The sequence below is a fragment of the Globicephala melas genome, chromosome 7, assembly GCF_963455315.2.
Source record: "Globicephala melas chromosome 7, mGloMel1.2, whole genome shotgun sequence".
Lineage (NCBI taxonomy): Eukaryota > Metazoa > Chordata > Mammalia > Artiodactyla > Delphinidae > Globicephala > Globicephala melas.
Window position 1 is genome coordinate 63,893,581 of NC_083320.1, and position 24,117 is coordinate 63,917,697.

At 40.6% G+C, this 24,117-nt stretch overlaps 1 protein-coding gene across 11 annotated transcripts in view; it reads right to left on the minus strand.

Moving 5' to 3' along the window:
- Positions 1-710: 710 nt before the first annotated feature.
- Positions 711-24,117, minus strand: part of B3GALT1 (beta-1,3-galactosyltransferase 1) — a 600,252-nt gene continuing 576,845 nt past the window's right edge. For all 11 annotated transcript variants that reach the window (XM_060302311.1, XM_060302308.1, XM_060302309.1 and 8 more), the window contains 2 exons: positions 16,811-16,982; positions 711-5,638 (listed from right to left, as the gene is read on the minus strand). In XM_060302311.1, coding sequence (XP_060158294.1) covers positions 4,429-5,409 — 981 coding nt within the window. In that variant the 5' untranslated portion in view covers positions 5,410-5,638; positions 16,811-16,982 and the 3' untranslated portion in view covers positions 711-4,428. The remainder of the gene's footprint in view (positions 5,639-16,810; positions 16,983-24,117) is intronic.

Genomic DNA, 24,117 nt, shown 5'->3' on the forward strand with positions numbered 1-24,117 from the left:
TGAATACAAATCTATTTCATGTTTTCATCGTTCTACTCACGTTTCAGCTTACCTGATGGACTTCACCTTTTGAACTCCGAGGTACAGGGTTAGTAGATCCAAAGTTTAATATCCATTAAAAAGTGAAGACCTATTTAGCTAGATCAGATTGATAATGAAAGGAACTTTTGTCTCTTAAAGAGCTATTAGTCTCTTGCTTGCAAAGTGAGGCATCAGCAATCAGCATCTACTTGTCAGCTGTAAAGAATGCCTGAATAGCACTTTTCCAGTCCCATCAAACTTTTAAAAGAGTATGAAGTATTCCAAAGGATACATGTGGGTGAAACATAAGAATGACACTTTTGCCTTAGATTTGACATATCCTAGTTCACCATACATTATCAGTATAATGCTCTCTGGATTGGAATTTCTTGGCATGTTCACCCATAAAATTCAACACAGAGACTTTCATGAGGCCGCCAAAGGGCAAGGGAGATAATAGTTTCCTAAATCCTGGAGTAGCCCATAGTCTACTAAACCATGTCATCTCTGAGTTGACTGTTAAGTTGCCCTGGGCTCTTGCGGATGAGCTCCAAATGGTTTGAACTGTCACCTATACTGAGGTTATGGGGAAGGTTAATAATACGACAGAGCATCAGCTAATTTCAGTAATCACATCTCACCAAAGAGATCCTTTCAGAAAAGAGCCAAGTGGAAAATATGTTCTCCTTCTGTTTATTTGTCCCAGTGGTTTAAAAAATCAGCTTTAGGGAACCATAATCTTCCTCATGACAGATGGGCTTATACATTAGCATCGTGCTTTCAATCAACAGTTTACACTTCACGAGGAAGGTGAAGAAACTGAATGTAAAGACATTTTCAGCATCTATTTGTCATTTTTCAGTTTTATAACATTGATACAAAAAATAGTATTCTGGTTAGCAGCTTGACTGGCAACCCATGTAACCCTAAGTAGTACTACAAACCTGGAGAGTGCACTTTTACAGACAAGTACGGTGGATGAAATAGTATGTACAATTTTGACAAATAAATACATAAATACAATCATTCATATATGACAATATGCCTAAATTTCAATTATCATCAAGCGTTTCTAGTAAATTACTTCTTTCATTCACAAGTTACTCTGTTGCTTATAAAAACTATCTTCACCTTTACAGAAGAAATGACATAATCAATCCCCCCTAAACCCACATATTAGGAAAGGTAGAAAATGAATCCCAGATGCTTTATGTAAATATTCCATTGTCTTTTGATAGAAGAGCTTTGATTGAAAAAACTCCTTCCTTAGCTTCTCTGTAAAGAGTTTCTTTTCCCCATATCATATCACACAAAGGGGTTTTGTTCTTCTGAATTTATTCCAAATTGAAAATGACCTTCATTTTTTTATTCTGGTTATTTAAAAATACAATAAAAATACAATAATATATATTGAAACTGGCATTTGCTCCAATACAAGAGACACAAAGCCACGCAAACTAGTCACCAAAGATAAAAAGCTTTTTTTTTTTCCCCCAAAATAAAACTTTAAATGAAAATTTAAGAGTACAGACACGAAGTATTGATACCTTTTGTTATCCAAGGCATAATGAACAAAACAGGCAGAGGGACAGTCAGCAGGTTTTTGTAAAAATTGTCTGAATGACTCCTGGTAAAATGCTATCCGAAACACTATTTTATGTCAAAGAAATGATAATCAATTAAAAAATGGCTTAACAAATCACTATTTGGCCAGTGTCATAAAATTAACAAAAGTAGAAAATTAGAGCTTTTTCCTCATCGCTTGACTTAAACGTTTTTGGAACATTCAAAAAACAAAGGGCAAACATGCTTTAGGCTATTGAAACACCGGACAAGTGGCCTTGCCTCACCAAGCTCCATGCAGAAGAAAATGTACATAGCAAGCCGCTTCTAGCAATACGTACAGCTGGGGAGAAGAAAAAAAATGCCTTGAAAAATATATACATATGGTCTTTGATGAATATTTATATGTTTGTCACATGGGTACTATCTAGCATAAAAAAGTCAGGAAATAGTTCTGTAAGACATGATTCTCTGATTTTTGCCCCTTTTAAAGATGAGGGCTCTATTCATAATTTACTCACACACAGACATATAAAACGACTCGCAGATGTACACATATGATGTTTATACTGTGCAATTCCTTGACACCGAAAGTGGCTCGACTGAGCATAAGGTAGACGCAAGATGTTGGTATGACACTGAGCCTTGACTCGACTACATGATTGACAGGCAAACCAAGTTCAAAGTCATGAGACTTTTCCAGCAATTGGAATGCACAGCAGTTGAGAGTTGGGGGTTGGAGGGTGGCTCACCTTATGCTGATCCATCTTTCTCCAGGATACCTAATGCTATTTTCTAATTTAACTCAGCAGTCCTACTGACTTGAGATGACGACGTATTAAGGGAAGGAAAGGCCTATCTCCTATTGGGTTCTCTTGGGCTGGAGATAAGAGATCCGGTGTTTTCAAGATATAAGCCATGACTTCCATTCGTACATTTCATCTACTTGTTTGCTATCAGCTCCTAGGGGGGCTTGCAAAGGTCAGGTTAAAAAAAAAAAAGATACACTCTTTGAGTTGGGGAGCTTTCTCTGAGTGAAAACAGAAGTTTTCTGATGAATGGTAGAAGTGTGCAATGTGTGGGTTTGCTGAGTGTCTATTCTTCTTCTGCCAGAGGTGGACTAGCTCTACCAGGCCTCAAAGTTCTTACTGAGAATTCAGATCAAATGTTTCCTGAGATCTAAGTTGATGTGATACATTTTGCAAAGCGTGTGCTTCAAGGACTGTAATATACCCCCAGCCAGAGGCTCCTCCCCAAAGAAAGGCAGCTGCCTTCCCTTTCAGCAGCCTGGGATATCAAGGCAATTCACTGAAGTAGTAACTTATTCATTGAAACCTGAAGAAATGACAGAGAAATGGAAACTTCTCCAAACACCTACCATATTGAAGGAAAAGTCAAAATCTTAGAAGAATCAGGTGCACTGATAGTTCATATCTGATCTGTATTTTGACAGATATTTTGTTAAGATGATGTTACTAGTGATGACCATCACTGTAATTATGTAATTATTTTAGCATTTAGCATAATGCATGATACACTGCATTATGTAGCACCTTTTAAACCAAGGATCCCAAAATACTTAGCAAATGTGATTTTTCTCTCACAGCACCTGCGAGGTAGGTGTTTTTTCCAGCCGTTTTATAAATGAGCAAACGGAAGCACAGCAAAGTGAGGATGCCTGCTTAAGTGACCCACACGATGGCAGCAATAGAACCTGAACCCAAGCTTCCCCACCCTTCCTTCCTATAAACCTCAACAACAGAGCTTGCAGAACACCCCCAAACAGCATTGCTGTTAGAGGTACTTGGATGTTTCAGATGTGAGAGAGATTACATCTATCAACAGCAGGGCTAAATCCTTCAGTAACATCGCTCCCTGTTCAAATAGTTTCTCATGTGCTTTGCAAAGGTACGGAAGGGGCATCTGACACTAGTGCCAAGCTTTTGTTAATTGTAACGCACACATAAATTTATATTTTTCTCCATGTGACATACTGTCCTTCTGGCCTCCTACCAACTTATTTCTATACATGTATCTGCCTGAGCCAGAAAGTGTGAAATGTATTTAGTGACATTGTATGGAGGGAAGCAGGTGAGATTACATTTGGCAAAATCTCCTTGGAGGTAATGTTTGTTCTGAAAGAGCAGGAAAAAAAAAATTCTCCAGTTTATTTTGTTACGTAGCATTTTATATACATTCTACCCGCTGACCAGGTTTAATCCTTGGATGAGCAAGCAGAGTTGTCTTCCAAACATACAGAATATTTAATTCTCAAGTTTAAATTCCCATTTATTTAACTGCAGCCTCCCTGCCAGTCCTAAGTTCATTTCTTAGTGGAACTGCAAATACTGTACACATTACATGGCAATATATGTAGAAATTCAATGTAACAGCACACACAATATTAATAATCACATCCAGTGTGTCTCCCTGACTGTGCATTATTTCTGAATTGTTTTTGAAAAAGTGTTATTTACTTATTTACTTTTGCGGAGAGGATATGAAGACATTACCGTGAGTTCTAGTTTCCCAGAACCAGATTTTTATCTCAGATGCACAGTATGTAAATCCTAGCAGTTGTTAGGAAGTTGCTTTTTGAGATAAATGCAATACTTCAGGACCTGAGAATGAAATCTGGTGCTTTTAACGCATGTATTATTTCTATGAGCAGAGCTTAACACGCGTAAATCGGCAATCCAAGAAAGGAACTAGGAGTGGGAAGAAAAACACTTTTTACAAAACCCCTTCACCAGTTCATTTCCTCTGGTGACACCTGTAAAATACCTACACCCTAGGCCTCATTTCTTAAAAAAGAAAAGGAACGTATTTACATTGGTAAAAATCCTAACATCTGAGATGTTTCTTGCTTGACATGTCATTCCAGATTCTGTGCATTTCTTCTGGAGAGATCTGATGCACGGTGATAACTCGGCGATACCTACACAAACTGTAGGCCATTTTCCAGTGATTGAAGCCACTGTTCTGGAAAGGATGGATGCCCAGCTTTCGAAGACACAGTCCCACATATACATCTTCCAGGTGAAGCAGCCTGGTGTGGAGGGAGGTCTTGTAAATGAGTTCAGCCACATCAGCTGAAAAGATATAGCCGGTCCCCGAGCAGAAGGGTGGGTAGTTACTGTCAGGGTACAAGTCCCTAGGCATATACCACTTACTGCGGACGTCTCGGATTGGCCCTCCGTTGATGACATAGCCAGTAAAATACCTTCTTCTTGGCTTGGTGGACGGTTTTAGTAGTTTATAAATAAGGTTGTCCATGTTGACAAAAATGTCGCTGTCTGTTTTCATGACGTACTTGGCTTTTGAACAAAAAGTGGCCACCCACCTCATCCCCATTAAGGTTTTGAGGGTAAGGTTATGGTAGGAATCAATGAAGTCCTCCACGATAATGTCGTGAAAGATCTGGCTTTCTTGCTCCACCATCTGATTGAGAACGGGATCAGCGTTCTTGCCCAGGAGGAAGAGAGTGGCTATCTTGATCCCTTTAAAGTTGTTCTCATCCCCCCAGGTCTCTCGGATCGCCTGCCGGGCATCGAATTCTTTATGGGTGGTGCTGATGAGGATAACGAGGAAAGGAATGTTTTTCTCACACTTGTTGGGCTCATTTATAAGAAATTCAAAAGAATGGGGGTTTATAGGTCGAGTTCTTATGTTGCCAAAGGTGAAGTTTTTCCTGGCAACTGTTAGATGGCTGAATGGCTTAGAGCCAGTGTAGGAAGAAGTAGGGCGAGTGACACTCAAGTACCAGAGAGCGCTGGCCCAGCACACGACTGTCAAAACGTATAAACAGGAGACCTTTGAAGCCATTGTCTTGAGAGCACGTCTATTCCCAATATTGAAGAGTATGCCTTCTCGGCATTAGTTTCTTTTCATTTGGCAAAGGTAGCATATTACTAGTAAATCTTAAAGTTAGACAGAGAAGCGTGAGTACAGGACTGTCCATGGGTCTCAGTGGCCGTCTGGCACCTCTGTATTCACTCTACTTTTCTCCAAATCTGATACAAGGGTCCATGTCTCATAAATCTTCCTCTTAACTCTGCAAAATCAAAGTACAGTTGTCATTCAGATTTACTTAGTCATTTCACATCCTCAAATAAACATAATAAGGGTATAAGGATTACCCATGCTGATTAAAATAAACACAGGCATTCATTTCCATCAGTATTGACAACTCCCTGACACAAGCATTCTACCTTTCTTCCCTTGATAGGAGTTGTTTACAGATATTCATAGCTCCATGGTATCAGCAAATACATTATAAACTATAGATGAACCATGAAGGAAACTGAATATTCGTAATTTTAAAAAAGATTCCCCCTCTTCACAAGAGGCCTTCTTTGCAGTTAAATATCAATACTTTCTGATGCTAAAGTCTTCTTTCAACCAGGAAAATGTCACCCATGGCCTCATATCTTCCATTTTTCTCAAGTCTAAGTTTTGGTTTGCTTGATTCTGATGAAGTCATCAGTTCTCAACATCTCCTCGTTTTCTCTAGCCCCGTTCTTGAAAATGTGTCGATCACCACTGGAAAATCTTTGCTGAAATTGTCTTCCTTGGCTTTGACTTAGAAGTAATTCCCAACTTTTCTCACTTTTTTCCTTATTTTGGCTCTCACAAATGTTAGTTCCTCATTCTCAGTTTTCTGTAATGCTTCGTATGGAGAATATCCTTACCCCTCATGCATGGAGACCATGGCCCTGCTGTCCTTCAGAGAGTGGGCAGCATTCATTTTGGAGCTGATCTAAATGGTATCGCTTTTTGTGGTTTTCAGCAATTCACCCTTATGTTCCTTTGGTGAAATTATACTGTCCTCTTTTAATTCTTTTTACTTAGTTACACTTGCCTGTAAACATGGCAGGAGTATAATAAGGGAGACCATTGAGGTTGGGGGCCACAAATTCAACGGAGATGTGACAGAGCACTTTAACTGATGTTCAAATGAAAAAGTTGTCCTTCAGAACCGTAATCCTTTCTAGAACTTCTGCTGCTATCGTGTCAGTCAAAAATATATGCCAGGTTACGACAACCATTCATGTAAAAAATTATCTCTTCCTTCTTAGATCAAAATGTGCAAAATGTGTCTTGGAGGACAGAGATAGCAGATAATGGATATCAGTTTCACCAAAGTCTGCTTTAAAGAAAACTATGCACTTAAATGTATACACTGTGTTGAAAGAATTTAACTGGGATTACAGATTGAAAATCATGTTTCCAAGCACAATAGTCATAATGAAATGAAAAGACATGATGGGCAACAGCAGAGGTAATACACATCTTCTTGTCTAAGCCAAGCACTGACTGTGAATATATGATCCGTATGAGACCAGCCATAACTCAGCACAGTTATGGTTCTAACTAAATGAATATTAGAATGGCTTCAAGCAGCATGACTCTAGGCATAGTCAGGCCTTCATCCGACCCATATTAAGTACTCTCTAAATATAGGCTCCGGTATCCTTGGTCTTCTGGAGGGAATTTCTGCTCTAAAGATAGAAAGGGTGTGCTGTGCAGCAAGCTCTGAAACTTTAAGCAGTAAGCCAAAGGAAGTGTGAGAAATCAGCAACAGAGAGTTTAGAAAAGGGTTTCTCACCTTGGGATACACAGACATCGACTCCATTTGAATGCCAAAGGGACGTGAGTGAGTCTCAAGATGGTACTAGAAACCAAACTTTCTCCACCATTGTCCTAGCCTAGGATCTGATTCTTATGAGCCTACCTTTATCATCATATAGCCCTTGTCACCTTTCACACTTTCCTACTAAACTGTGAGCCACCCATCACTGAACCGTGAAGGGGCTCCCCAAAAGCAGCACCTGGAAGGGGCTTCTACCAAGTTCTCTTCTGGAGCCACTAATCAGGCTATCAATCGGGGGTTAAGGGCGTGCTGCAACGTATTGGAAAAACAGAAACAGAACGCATACGCCTCCTCAAGGAACTCACAGTCTAGGAGGAAAGACGTCAAGCGAATGATTAAAACAGTGGGATAAACATTTTCATCATAAGGCTAATGGAGTACACAGGAGAGGTGGGCTGGTGGACAGGGCATGGGAGAACTAGGGATGGTCCTGCAGACTGTGCAGAGTGCTTCTCCAAAGGGACCATTCTCCTAAATTGCAGTGTGAGTCCCACGCTCCATCCGCTCCCAGAGTCTAACAATGAGGTTGCCTTGGGGACAATGCCATGGAAAGTTCATAGAAGTTATCTAAGCTGAATCTTCAAGGACATCTAGGAATTATCGGGATGAGGGTCGGGCATTCCAGGCAGAGGGACCAGCATATGCAAAGGCATAACATGAGAGAGCCTAGTGTGTGCCAGGGCTGTAGAGTAAGGGAAGAAGACAGGGCGATGGGGTGGTGGCTGTGGAGACAGGTAGGGGGCAGATGGTGATTGGTGCTCAGAAACTATTCTTAGCCGAGGAGCTGGTTACCCATCTTTGCAAACTAAAGGGCGTAAGGGAGGATTTTACCTTCCCCAAATCCTGTCCACTGATTTTCAATAGCAGTTCATTTTTCCATATTAAGGATATCTATCTCCCATAGCTCTGTGCCCCAGAAGAATAAGCAAAAATTTGTTTTATCTGATAACTTTCTGTATGGTTTTCCAGGAGAAGGGACTCCATAAACACAGGCAGCTGGGCAATTTAAAAAGAGCTAAAAGAGGGAGGACTATGAGAGGAATAGGTGAGAGCACGAATCAAGTATACGTATTTACAAACCCTTTTCACAGAAGAATGAGCATTCTTCCCTAGACAGCTAACAAACATGATACTTCTTACCATTGTTACTGTAGGTCTCATTTAAAAATGTGTATAGTGCACCAGGCACTGTGCTATGCGCTGTATTCAACGTCATGGATTTTACAGAGTTTCGTTCCTCACGGTTTTACAAGGGAGATATTTTCTCCATTTTACAGATGAGAGAATGGAAACTTAGAGATAATAAGTAGCTTGTTCAAGATCACACAACAGGTGAGTGACCAGGTAAGTAATCATCCCAAGTTTCCTAAGGCCTGTTAGGACAACAGGCAAAATCTTGCATGAGAAAGCCCAGGGTGGAAGGGATTATCTCAGGCTGCTAGTCTCCCAGGATCCATAGGTTTATTTTCTTAGATGTGTGTCCATTCCTTGAATTTTTTTCTAGTTTTTGGTTTGCTACCCACCGCACTACACCAATTCTGAAGGGATCCTTGGTCATCAAAAAATGATGATTTGCAAAGAGCACATTAAAACCTGAAGATGCTGGGGGTGGGGGAGAGCTTTAGAAATTGAAATGGTTCAGAAACACTGCAATTCCCTTTCTCTGACGTCCTGCAAAACACACACACACACACACACACAGTCACACACTGAAAGAATCACTCTCTCTATTGACTTATTTTTCAGACGAGAACAAAAGTAGGCACAGTGTTACATCTTGGTCACCAATAAAAGAGAGGATTTGAAATGGGAACAGGAACCAGGCAGAATCTGAAGAGCGGCCAAGGATAATGTGGACCCGCAGCACGGGGTGCTCAGAAACGTCCTTTTTGCTCACAACCAAACAAACTTCTCAGGTGGCCAAACAAGCACAAAAATAGACCTCTGGACCAGAAACAGTAACATAAGTCAAGACAGGAGAGAGTAGCTTGGTGCATTTAATGCTAATGAGTAATTTCATATATGTTGGATTAAGTAGATGGTAATGGGCCAGATGTCCTTGTTTTACTCCTTGAGTAACTGGCTGTGTGGCTTTCTGTGCCTTAGCAGCCTTGGGTATAAAATAAGGGCAAAAGTAACATCTGCTTTACTTCCAAATACGTTAAAGGTATTAATTGTTTGAGTTTCCGGGGAAAGAGTGTAATACAGATAGATGGTATTAGGATACAAAGAGCAAGTTCTAATGTGGCGAGGGGATTCTGTCAGTCCATCAGTTCATGATTTGGGATCCAGGCACATACACTGATCAATCCTTCTAGATACATAGGATTGCTGTCAGTTTTTTGGGTTAGTGACTACACGGTACAGATTTTCTTGCTAGAGAACTCTATCTTCTTCCTGGAAAACTCAACGACAAAGGTGCACCGAAAATCTAAGAAAATTCATCAGATGAAAAGTTCTGGGGAAGAAGCTGAGTGTCACACAGCAGAATTCTCCAGAGGGTTCGTTTAGTTTTACAAGATTGAAACAAAAAACCCTGTTTAACAGACACGTTAATGTATCAGTAAAGTAGAAAGCGAAACACAAAACATTTGTTATTCCTTTTAGCAGCCCTACCACAACTGCAGACGCTGATGACACATTAACTTGTCATCCATTAAAGACAAATCCCTCCACACTCTTGCACTGTTGGTGGGAACATAAATTGATACAGCCACTATGGAGAACAGTATGGAGGTTCCTTAAAAAACTGAAAATAGAACTACCATATGACCCAGCAATCCCACTGCTGGGCGTATACCCTGAGAAAACCATAATTCAAAAAGAGTCATGTACCAAAATGTTCATTGCAGCTCTATTTACAATAGCCAGGACATGGAAGCAACCTAAGTGTCCATCATCGGATGAATGGAAAAAGAAGATGTGGCACATATATACAATGGAATATTACTCAGCCATAAAAAGAAACGAAATTGAGTTATTTGTAGTGAGGTGGATGGAGCTAGAGACTGTCATACAGAGTGAAGTAAGTCAGAAAGAGAAAAACAAATACCGTATGCTAACACATATATATAGAATCTAAGAAAAAGAAAAAGGTCATGAAGAACCTAGGGGTAAGATGGGAATAAAGACACAGACCTACTAGAGAATGGACTTGAGGACATGGGGAGGGGGAAGGGTAAGCTGGGACAAAGTGAGAGAGTTGCATGGACATATATACACTACCAAACGTAGAATAGATAGCTAGTGGGAAGCAGCCGCATAGCACAGGGAGATCAGCTTGGTGCTTTGTGACCACCTAGAGGGGTGGGATAGGGAGGGTGGGAGAGAGGGAGACACAAGAGGGAAGAGATGTGGGAACATATGTATATGTATAGCTGATTCACTTTGTTATAAAGCAGAAACTAACACACCATTGTAAAGCAATTATACTGCAATAAACATGTTAAAAAAAAAAAAGAAAACAACATTCAACTAGAATATTTAAAAGATTCCACCCACCCCCTCCACCCGGGGGCCTTACTGTATTGCAGATTACCTCATTCACAGAACACCTTCGGTAACCATGCACCTTCACCTTTCAGAAAGTTAATGGGGCAGAATTTTGAATTTGAGAAGCACATGTTTCTCCTAGAAATCGCATCCTGGATAGTCTTATTCTGAGTAATTTATTTTTTTAAAAAGCCCCTGAATCTGCTAAAGTCCTGCTGTAGAGCCAGAGGTCAGTCCCAAGAGCAAGTGGCTAGTGTCCCTTGGGTGACCTGTGCATAGTCTGGGTGCCAAGTTCATGTCCTTCTCCATCATAGTTCAAGCAGGCACAAGTCAACTCTGATTTCCTAAGCCTCGGTTACCACTGAGTTGGCTTGACAATTATATCAGCTGCCCTACACCCGCGGGCAAGGCTGCAGGGGCCCCAGCAAACGGCCTGTTTCCACTCTGGTGTCTCAAGGAATATAATAGCTTCTTCACTGGTTCATCAAAGATGCACTGAACACCTGTTGACGCCAGGCACTGTTCTACAAGCTGGTTAAGATGGATGGGGAGCTTACTTTCTAGGAGAGGGAGGCAGAAATTAAACACATGATAAATGAAGGCAAAAATACGTTCACGTAGAGATAGGTGCTGGGATGTAAATAAAGTGAAGCAATGGAATGGAGACTGAACAGAGGTGTAACGGGGAGGGGCAACTTTAGGTAAATTGGTCTCTCTGAGGGGGTGAGGGGGGATCTGAGAATAGAAGGTCTTGCTAGTTCTGGTTCAGTCCTTGAGCCTTTCACTAAGTTTATGTTTCTCAGCTTGGATCTTTGGAATTAATGCTTCCTTAGGAGCATCTTTCTGGTTTTTGACCTCTGCCCCTCCCTCGTTTTTTGGATTTTCTTGGCTTCATGTTTCTCGGCTGTGGCCATTCTGCCCACTCCTGCAAATGCCCTCAGCTTCTAGATAGGTAGGTTATCTACTGTCTCAGTTTGCTACGGCTGCCATGACAAAGTAGCACAGAGCGGAAGCTTAAATGACATAAATGCATTGCTTCACAGTCCTAAAGGCTGGAAGTCTGAACAGATGTTGGCAGGGTTGGCTTCTTCTGAGGACTCTGAGGGAGAAATCTGTCCCATGACTCTCTCCTAGCTTCTGAGGGTTTGCTGGCCATCTCTGGTGCTCCCGGCTTGCAGATACATCACCCAGATCTCTGCCTTCATCTTTCCTTGGCGTTCTCCCTGTATGTGTCTCTGTGTCGAAATTTCCCCTTTTTTATAAGGACACCAGTCATATTAGATTAGGGCTCACTCCAATGACCTCATTTAAAAACGCTGCTTCCAAATAAGGTCACAGAAATTCTGAGGTACTGGGGCTGGGACTTCAGTGTATCTTTTCGGAGAGACATAATTCCACCTGTATCAACTACTTTCCTGGGTAGCAACAAAATGAAACACTTTGCTTGACAAGACTTCACTCCTCCACACATTTTATTTTCTTGATTTAAACAGGTAAATCCTTGGGTTTTGGTAAATTAACTTTGAAAGGATGAACAATTTGTAACTAGCATTCAAAGGAGGATGAGACACAAGTGTGAAACGGGACACAAAGTTTGGTTTGCTTTTACATTAAAAAAAGCTAGTTCAGATTATTTTTTAAGATCATGTGAAGAATATGGGACAGTTTATTTATTTTATTCAAGCAGTCCTTTGTTCCTGCCACTTCTCTTTCCTTTGGGCCCCCCCTTAAAAACACTAATTAGTTGAGAAAGCTATGTCAGGGATGTGGCCAATTTTCCAAAAGGTTGGGGCCAACAGTTCTTGAAATACTGACTTGGTTTCTAGAGAATAAGGACAATTCTCCTGGTCAGCTCTAATTACCAGCATTTCTATTATTCTATTTCTATTAGAGCCAATTTTGAATATTCAGAGACCACATGGCACTAAAGAAATGGTCTTAACATTAAAATCCACATAGTAACTTTAAAACCATGGTGTAGAAACATAAACCAGTTGAAAAAAAGAAGCCCATTTTTAACCAGTTAAAAGAGAGGAATGAAAAGAAGACAGAAATTCAGAAAGAGAGAGAGAGAGAAAGGACTAACTAAATACTAGTGCTTATGAAATGCTCCTGAAATGAATGAGAAGCTGGCTGTACAACACATCATGGTAGTGAGTAGAGTAAAAGAGATCCCTTCTGAAAAACGTTTTGATCTCAGATGGCTTTCCTCAGAGTTGGTCAATCAGTGAAATCAAAGAATCTTCATTCTGTGGGGAAATCCAGGAACTCAGGCTGCAGCAGAACTAATTGATAAACGAGCCCCGAAGGCCAGAGAGTCTACTCAGCTGCACTGATTTAGCAAATGGTTATCCTGATGCCATACTAGCTGCCTTCCTCTCGCTCTTGTAATTATGTTCTAAATAAGCACAGGAGAGGAAGAAATAAAGCACTGGTCCTTGAAGGCAGAATTTCATAAACCATTATATTATACAGCTTGCTAACTTATTATCTCTTCAAATCACAGAGGGCTGGCCTTTCTCTGAAGTAAGGCCTCTGTGGCTATGGAACGCACCATATACCCATGAAGTCGAAATCCCTGAATGCTCGTAGAAGTTAAGTGTTCTGACTCCTTTGCCTCAGAAAGACAAAGAACTAATCTGTTTTTTTTAAAAAAATTTAATTATGAAGTCTTTCAAAGAGACCCCATAATTGAACTTACCCAACAGATCATTTGCAACGAGGAAGCGGCAGAAAGCAAAAGGTAATATTCGTCATGACTTGGCAGTTGAAGTCATTTCCTTCTCAAATCTGGAAGAAATTATTTGAACCTTTCTTTCTTCAGTTCACTATACCTTGAAATTTCTTGAAAAGGCCTTTATAAATCCCTGCATTCAGAAGAATGGGGCCAGCTTGAAAGAGGAGTGGTTGGGATGAGGATGCCTTTGTATGGGCTTAAGGCTCCTGCTATTCTGAAAGCTACATTCTATTTCACTGCAGAAAAAGAGCACTTCAAATTAGAAGGGAAGATTATAGCTTTCTTCAAATCAATGTGTTGCCCTAGTTCTAGAATTCAGGGAATTTTTAAACATTGCTACAATCCTCTCAGGAAAAAATGAAAATGAGGATATCTCATTATTTTAAATAAATCCTTGGCTTCCTTTCCAGCGATGGATATTGTGTCTTTTTCCCGGACCGGGGCACGAACGCGTGTCCCCTGTATCGGCAGGCGGACTCTCAACCACTGCGCCACCAGGGAAGCCCGATATTGTGTCTTGACTGCCTTATATGAGGCATGTTTTTAAAGATGGGCAGAGCAATCACTTGTTCAATCATAGGAGCTTGGGAACATGGTAATGTGGTCGGGCCTTGGATAAGGGCTTCTCTACTGGGAAAGGAAATGCCAGGATGTTTCATTACAGATTTGGAAGAGCATGGGAGGAAAGACATCCTGCTAATATAAACAGCAGCTGGGAGAATTTTAAAATGATGAGCCATGTGATACCAAAAAGACTTTTCACTTGGCCCATTATTTGGGGGGAAAACTGATTAAAAATGGCTATTTTTAGAAACCAGAAAGATGTTAGTGTATTACTGTCTGAAATTTACAAAGTCTAAGGAGAGCTATTTCTTAGACAGCTCACCACAGAGAGAGAATATTATTTTAGGTCAAATTTCAAAGAACGATGTAAGTACCATTTAGCAACTGATAACATATGGATGAGAATTTGCAATTTTTATTTTCTTTTCTCCCCCTTTTCTAATTTGAACGCCCCTTTATACAATATCACTTGATTGGAATACGTAATAGCCAAAAGTAATTTCACGTAGATGCCCTCAATGGAAATTATTCTGTAGGCAGTCAATCTTATGGCACTGGGAGAACTGGATTCAACTTCCTGATTTTAGTCATTGGTTCTGAACTCAGTGCCTCTCTCTGCCTTGTTTCCTCATCTATCAAATGAGAATGGTAACATCTGGACATACTTTGCAGGGTGAGTGTAAGGATCAAATTTCAAAAATTATTTGAAAGTAATTTGTAAGCTGAACACTGCGACATGAATTAGAAGTATTATCATTGTTAATATAAACACGATAAAGACAAATCCGGAGAGGATCACCTATAAAATGTATCCTGAGCAATGATCAGTCAATGCATCTTGAGTATGTAGTACAAAAGCACTTTTCTTACTTGTCTGTTGCTCCAAAAAGCTTAGTATTTCCAGTTGAATGTTTGCATAAGAAATTTCAAGGTCATTTTATATTGTCTATATTAAAAAGGTCTTGCACTTTGGCCAAAAAAATGGGGGGTTTATGCAAGTTAGAGGAAACGTCATTATGAGTATTATTATGAGCACTGATGTGATGTAGAATTAACTCTTCTCAAATAGGACTTAAGAATATGAAAAATCTACCAGATTTAAACAGCCCTTTGAGTAGCATTTACATAGCCACAATTAACATTCTATGGACACCAAGACAGCCTGAAATGGCTACGCCATGATTCTTTTACAGATGCTTAAGACAAAGCCAATACAAGATTCATGATGTTTTTTCTTCGTAGGATTGTCAAGGTTTTTAATAGAATCTATCAGAAATGTACTATTACGAAGTATCTCACCATGTCAACACTTAACTAAGAGACTTACTAGTTTTCACCATTAGAATTGGCTTTATGAATTGTTCTAGAAATGCACTCGAAGGAATGCCTGGGTGACAATGATGGTTTTGTTTGTCAGAGTAGCTTTTTAACCATGCCCTTTTGTTTCTGAAATCTCTGATTTTGTACATAATTTTCTTAAATTAGTACCTACTGGTCCATCAGATGGAAATGCTGCTGTTTGTTTCATTCTCATTCTCAGTCAACTGCATTGGTTCTTCCCCAGCCTTGCTCCCCACAAGTTGTTGACCAAACACTTGCTCAGCTTCATCCTCATCAGACACTACTTTGTGCCTGGGATTTGTTTTTTTTTTTTTTTTTTTTTTTGTAGTACGCGGGGCTCTCACTGTTGTGGCCTCTCCTGTTGCGGAGCACAGGCTTTGGGCACGCAGGCTCAGCGGTCATGGCTCACGGGCCCAGGCGCTCCGCGGCATGTGGGATCCTCCTGGACCGCGGCATGAACCCATGTCCCCTGCATCGGCAGGTGGACTCTCAACCACTGTGCCACCAGGGAAGCCCTGTGCCTGGGATTTCTATTTCTACACATTCCCTTCTGTTTACAACTTCCTTTTTGCTAAAGATTCTAATTTCTCCAATGGTTAGACACCCAGCCTGCCAATTTTCATTCTACTGCCGCCTTGAACTCTTCACCACAATCAACCTTACATAGCTCTTGAATCTGTTTGAGGCTACACTGGACTCCTCTAGATTGGATTCCACGGGCAGGGATTACAATATCAATCTCTCCCATGGGCTTTGGGTTCGGTTCTCACTTGTGTGTCATTTCTCCATTTACTCTCCCCACTTCATTAATCCCCCACTGTTGCCTGTAATCTTTCTTCTTACTCCTGTGCCTTTAAATATTGTAGGGTAAGGTCTCATCATCAAAGAGACTGAGACAGTTTGTCTTCCGGACAAAGCCCAGGATTGACAGTAGACAGGAAAAGATTCTAGTTGTAGCTCTGCCATGAAGTCTCTTTGGAAATGTACTGCCATCGCCACGCCACGCCCCCGCCAAATCTCTCTTGGTTTAAAAATTGCATTCATCCTCACTGATCAGAAATTCTGCCACTGGTCCATGTACTCTCAACCCACTCAGTGAAGGTCTCTTCTAGATTCGGTGTTTGCAGCCTCTCTATTCTCACTGGCTCCTCTTTTGTCTTTAGAAGTGCTTATCTGCCCTTGCTTAGAAAAATGACAGGAGTAACAACAAACCCTTCTCCTGACCCTGGCCTCACATTCGATTAGCATGGTATTTTTCTCCTTCATTTCATAGCCGGAGCCTCTAAATGAGTGCTCTTTCCTGCTTCTCTTCATTTCCTCACCTACTTAACTTGCAATTTATCAGCATGCTACGTGATGCCCTCCCTGCTCTCAGCTGCTTTTGATACACTTGGTCCCTCTCTTCTTTCAACTCTTACCCAGGATTCCTTCCTACTCACGTTTCTCTGCTCATCTTTTTCACGGTCCTCTGTGTTCTCTTCTCTTCATCCCTCCTCTGCCTGCTCTTCACACTCTCCAAACCAGTACTCGGCCTTCGTTCCAGTCTCATCAGCACGGGGAGCTCATTCTTTTGAGAAAAGGCTTCCGCTGTCAACTTTCCAACAGCGTTCACTGGAAAGATGGAAGAGAGACCAAGAAACTTTACATCTCTTCCCATTTTCAGCACCCTGTTCTCTCTCTCAGACAGGGTATAAATGTCAACTTGTACCAAAGCAGGGAGACATTTGCCTTCCTCCTGCTTTTTGCTTTCTTTTCCCCTTGTAGACAATATATTTCAGAACACGTGTCCGAGTCCAATTTCTTAAACAGGGAAGTCTGCATCACAGACAAACTCAACAGACATATAGGGCAGGTTTTACTAATGACAACAGAAAGTAAAAAATGATTCTGTGCTTTCTGTTCACCTACATATATGAGAGGTTTTACTTTTCATTATATTTGAGATGTCAGGCTGTTTCTGAAACTGTGAAAATGTTGTAAAGTCCTATTCAGAGCGTGTTTTTACTTGGCCCATTAGAGATGACTTTCCATGAAATTCTGAGGCTATTTTTTGTTTAAGGACTGCATTTTAACAGTCATTTTTCAGTAAGTCACAGACAGATAGTACAGGTGACTTTTCTAAGAGATTTCAAGCTATTTGCTTTCCTTTTCCCTGATTATATAATTTGAAAACCCATCAGACAGTTTTAAAGTTTTGCAAAAGTAGAATTTAGGAAAGGTCTTTAAGTATAATTGGAAACAGGTCAGTTGTGAAAGGAAATAGTCTTGGAAAAAAATCTCACTTGCCATTCTACATTATATTTCTTCAGTCAAAACTGTAACCATTTTCATGACTGGGTAGATTATCATGGCACACCATTATTAAGATTTTTAAAATCATACTTATTTTGAAATAATATTTTAAATAGTAGTTTCTATTTAATCATTGCTTACTATTTGCTAGGACTATATAAAGTGCTTTAACAAATAATATTTGTTCATACAGTTTACATACTTAGAAGACACACCATTGCTTTCCCTGCCTCTACTCACATCTGTGATGTTCTCTATAGTTTACATAAAATCTTGCTAACAATTATAAGAAATAGGCATCCTTGTTCCCATTTTACAGAAGAGGAAACAGACCCAAAGAGATTAAGCAACTTGCTCCACCAGCATCTTATAGCTAGTGAGTGATTAAACCTGGATTTAAACCCAAGTTCTGTTAAACTGTAATGTGTGGGTCCACACAGTATATTCAGCATTTCACTTTTTACATGGTAGTCAGATTTTAAAAGTGTTTCTTATTTCCTTTAATAAACAATTATCCATGGAGTAATGTGAGAAATAGGGAAAACTGACTCACAGCTGCTGCAAATATTACCGTGGCTTTAAGGGTCTTTCTGGCCCTGAGATCCTTAGTTACATAACGTAGATGTGTAGTTATCATTTTTAAATGAGAACTGGAGAAAGGATGAAGGACTCATCCCCATTTACAAGGCTACTCCCTTCACCATATTTAGATATGTAGAAAACCAAACCAATAATGATGCTTGGAGCACATGCAATTCTATGTCAAAAGAAACAGTTGCTCTTAAGGGATATTTTAATTAAGCTCTGAAGGCCAGATGAGCTACTCATCCTTACCATAATGAAGCACTCATTTTTATCTTGTGGAGACTGTAAGACTTGGCATCTGAGGCTCTGTCACTTACTAGCTATGTGTCTGTAATCAAGTAAATTCTCCACTTACAGCAAATTTGGTAGATTAGCTAACTGATTTCCTATTCTAATCCCCCTTTAGCTTTTCTTCCAGGAAATAGGCCAGTTGTAAAAGAAGTTGAAGTCCAGACTAAATTTCCCAGGTCCCTTTACAACTAGGATAAAGGCATATGACCTAATTTCCACCAATCAGAAGCCTCTGGGCAAGACAAAGATGCAGGAGTGAGCAACGGAACACGGCAGCGGCTTTCTGGTTATTTGGATTGACTGGAGAGCACATGGAGTGACAAAGGTATCTGGTTCTTCTGGAACTGCTGTGATGAAATTTCCAGCCTCCAAATGTGAACATCGTAGGGGTGAATAGAGGCAGTGGAAGCAATGATGCATCCTCTAAAAGAGCTCCAAATAATTGTCAGGCACTGTTTAGGCTGTATTGTTCATGACGCTGCTGTCTGGCTGGTTAGTAACCAAACCTGGGTCTTGCCATCCCAGAGGTTCCATGAACTACCTAATACCCTTTGACAAGTTCCTTTCTCCTTAACCTGGGAGAGTGGATTCTATTGTTTGTAACTAAGAACCCCAAGCCATACACTATTCTACTTCTTTAAGGATAAGATGAGATGGTAATCTAATTTTTAGGCTGGTTGTGAGGTATATGGTAAGCTTTAAAATGGCACATAGGGGCTTCCCTGGTGGTGCAGTGGTTAAGAATCTGCCTGCCAATGCAGGGGACACGGGTTCGAGCCCTGGTCCAGGAAGATCCCACATGCCACGGAGCAACTAAGCCCATGAGCCACAACTACTGAGCCTGCGCTCTAGAGCCCGTGAGCCACAACTACTGAGCCCACGTGCCACAATTACTGAAGCCCATGTGCCCTAGAGCCCGTGCTCTGCAACAAGAGAAGCCACCGCAATGAGAAGCCCGCTCACCTCAACGAAGAGTAGCCCCTGCTCGCCACAACTAGAGAAAGCCCGCGCACAGCAATGAAGACCCAATGCAGCCATAAATAAATAAATAAATAATTGAATAAGATGTTTTAAAAAATAAAATAAAATGGCATAGAAATTTTAATTTTTGTTATTATTAATTGCTGGCCACTTAAGCTTTGCTGGAGAGAACTACCAACCACCACAAAATAAATAAGTTCCTGCTATACTCACCTTGGAAAATGCTGCATAGTATTGCCCATGTGAGATGCAGCCTTTTGAATTAAGGATTATATTTGAAAACTCTATTATTCTCTCTCCGTGCTGTCTAAGAATGTATAGCATATGTCTTTGGACTAGATGTCACTTAGCCCATTTGTTGTGATCTTGCTTAGGGCAAAATACCCTGTATGACAACTGATTATTTCTTTCGGGGAACTGTTGTGCCCCTTTCTCCAAGATGAATTCACTGAAAACCACACAGCCTTCATTTAAAAACAGGACTCCAAAGAGATATGGGAACATATGTATATGTATAACTGATTCACTTTGTTATAAAGCAGAAACTAACACACCATTGTAAAGTAATTATACCCCAATAAAGATGTTAAAAAAAAAAAAAAAAAACAGGACTCCAGGGCTTCCCTGGTGGCGCAGTGGTTGAGAATCTGCCTGCCAGTGCGGGGGACACGGGTTCGAGCCCTGGTCTGGGAAGATCCCACATGCTGCGGAGCAACTGGGCCCATGACCCACAACTACTGAGCCTGCGCGTCTGGAGCCTGTGCTCCACAACAGGAGAGGCTGCGATAGTGAGAGGCCCGCGCACCGCGATGAAGAGTGGCCCCCGCTTGCCGTAACTGGAGAAAGCCCTCGCACAGAAACGCAGACCCAACACAGCCAAAAATAAATAAATAAATAAATTTAAAAAAATAAATAAATAAAAAATAAAAACAGCACTCCAAAAATACACTCTCAAAAATTGCTGAAAATTCATTTGGTTCTTTGTGATGTGTTAATTTTACTTATATAAGTACACATGGCATCATACATGTACCCACTCTTGAGTCTAGAGACATGCTGACAACTTATTCTCTGTTCTTTTTTTTGGTCCTCAAAAGGACCACTATAGTTTTATTTGTACGTATTTACTCATTATATTTGACAATCCCATGATTAAAATTTATAAATGTTACATTAAATATACAAACTGAAATGAAAATCCCCTACTTTAAAGGAGCTTATAGTTATAGTAACTATAATCTAGAAGAAATAAGAAATAATTAGTTATGCCACTATAACTGAAACAGTTTATTATTGATGAGGATGACTGGGTTAAATTCATGGAAGAGAAAACACGACTTAGATTAAAAATTTTTTTAAAATGAAATCTCAATAGGAGAAGAATTGGTTGTCGGGGAGAGACATTCAATGATAAGATGAAAGTACTTGCAAAGAAACAAAGGTGTTAAATTGTTTGATTTATTTGGAGAATTGGGAGCTGTCCAGTATAGCAAATTCTTGGATTCATGACAGAGTGTAGTTAAAATTAAGAATGCAGAGGGAGTCCTTGCTCATGAGTATATTTCTTCTCCACCATACCTTTTATCATTTCTTCATCTTCAATATACTTTCATAACTTTACCATTGATTGTATTTTAGGTTGACTGTTTCTTTATGTCATATGGAAAAACCCCTCAATCCATAGGCTAGTTTCCTCAACTGCTTTTTTTTTTTTTTTTTTGGCGGTACGCGGGCCTCTCACTGTTGTGGCCTCTCCCATTGCGGAGCACAGGCTCCGGACGCACAGGCCCATCAGCCATGGCTCACGGGCCCAGCCGCTCCGTGGCACGTGGGATCCTCCCAGACCGGGGCACAAACCCGTGTCCCCTGCATCAGCAGGCAGACTCTCAACCACTGAGCCACCAGGGAAGCCCCTCCTCAACTACTTTTTAACTGCATCTCTTTGATAAATAACTTCTGTAAGGACAAAGATTTTATCTGGCTTTATCACTATTTTATTACTCTCATTATTATGTCTATCTTTATCACTATGTTTAAGCCTAATAGCATAGTGCGAGAAATACTGTAGTTAATAAATAAATAATTGCTGAGTAAATGGCTTCTAGATAGCCATAAACAGCAATCCATCATCCAACAGTAGCATCAACAAGAGCCCTTTGCTGAGATATCATAGATAAGTGGGCCATATTCTACAGCAAGTATTTATGTGATGTGCTGGAAAGATACACCAGAAGGTGCTTTTTGTAGTCTGGGTGTATAACTTTTCCTATGCCGGGCCCTTTTCACAATGCTATTCAAGGCAATTTTTTGCCTCTGATTTAATTCCTGAATTTGTGACTTAGTTATAATGATTCTAGATTAAAAATACATTTTCTGGATGAAAGATAAAGTTTCCGTAGGTGACAATAAAACTCACATACACACAGTAACGCAGCATTAATAAGAAGAGAAATTCAGGAAACACAGAATTTGCAGCTTTTCTGGGTGAATATTTTTCAAAGTTTTTCACGAGTTGTCAACTGTCACATCCTTGAATTATTATTTCCTGAATGTCTTTCTGAACCGATTTTTAATAAATTATCTGGCTTGCTGTTGTGGTGGGTCACTTGTGATCACATCCATCTTGTCCAGTTACAGCGGTAATACGTGTAAATTGGATCTCTAAGGAGTGATAAAGTGATGCAAATAGTGCTTTTCACCTTGGGTTACCATAGCCACAGTCATTATTTGCACCAGCTTCTGTGCTGTGTTCTATGAAATCCCCTAACAAGATGCTTCACCTCATGTCACATCCAAACTACTGATAAGAATACATTCATTGAAAAGTTTGGAGCTGACATCATTTCACTGCCAAAATTGCCCTTCCAAAAAATTATCTTCAGAGCTATTGTTAGGTTGATTTTAATACGCTTGCAAATTCTTTATTTATAGAGACCATATGTTGCCAGATTCAAGAGGATAATTTGCTTCCTGGGTAATAGGAATGGGGTGAAGAATAACCCCCTAATAACTGGAAAGTTTTCAAGGCATGAAGCACATGCAACAGCAGTCATGGGCTCCATGGTTCCCCGGGCATAGGTCAGTCCCAGAAAACTAGCAGAGAAGTGTTCATGCTTCTGGGTCTCTGGGGAGCTCTAGGGCATGGTTTCTGTGGCAGTTGTCAGAAATCAAGATTATTATTTATTTTCCACTTGGGTCAGAGAGCTAATAAGCAAATAAGTAAATTCCCAATAGGAGTCACATATTCTTCTAAGAGGAAGGAGGAGGTTTTTCAAAGTGCTGTCTTACAGGCAGAGTGATTCCAGCATCCTTATTATTTTGAGTTGTGAGATGCTGAAAGGTGGGAACACTGGGTTAAATGAGATTCTTCAGATTTACTCACTGCAGGATGGCTCAGAGCCTTTACTATGATCCTTTCCTTTGGGAAACTCAATACACAGATATAACATGGCTCACTGAATTCTGTTATTACCAGGAGCTTCTCGGGAACACAGTCTGGGATGCTGTGGCCTATTGGACAGTTAAGATGCTCCGTAACTTCCCTTTTGGAATTATGAATGACTATCACCACTTTTTTGTTATAGTATCTCTTGTTTCTTAAAAAAAAAGGTCTAAAAAAAGGCAGACTGGTCACAGCCCTTTGGCTACTTCATGGGGTGAACATAATCCTATTAGAGTATCTTTTTTTTTTTTTTTTTTTTTGGCGGTACGTGGGCCTCTCACTGTTGTGGCCTCTCCCGTTGTGGAGCACAGGCTCCGGACGCGCAGGCTCAGCGGCCATGGCTCACGGGCCCAGCCGCTCCGCGGCATGTGGGGTGTTCCCGGACCGGGGCACGAACCCGTGTCCCCTGCATCGGCAGGCGGACTCTCAACCACTGCGCCACCAGGGAAACCCTAGAGTATCTATTTTAAAAAACTTCTTGTTAGCCTAGTGCCTTATTACTTTTAATTTTCTTAACTTTTCTCTTTCTAACAGTGTATTTTAAGGCCCTCTTGCTTTGGAGAAAGCTTTTGTTTTAGTAGTACACAAAGGATGCATACTCAAGACAGAAAATGTAGAGGATCAAAATAAACAAAAAGAAGAAAATAAAAACCACCCATAATCCTATCAAGCAGATATGAGCACTGTTGACAAGTAGATGTAGATCTTTTATTTGCATTTTAGATATTTTCATTTATAAATATAGGAACATGTTGTGTGGACTTTTTTTTTTTTTTTTTTGCAGTACGCGGGCCTCTCACTGTTGTGGCCTCTCCCGTTGCGGAGCACGGGCTCCAGACACGCAGGCTCAGCAGCCATGGCTCACGGGCCCAGCCGCTCCGCGGCATGTAGGATCTTCCCGGACCGGGGCACGAACCCGTGTCCCCTGCATCGGCAGGCGGACTCTCAACCATTGCGCCACCAGGGAAGCCCGGTGTGGACATTTTAATATGCTTTTTTTCCACTTAGCAAGCAGGATCAACGCTTTTGCATGCTATTACCTACTCTCACGCCACTTCATTTTCAATCACTGCCATATTTCACTTATGTAATCATTCTTCCACTGTTGGATGTTTAGTCTTAACAGGCTTCCTGCTCTTCCCAAGTTTACTCTGT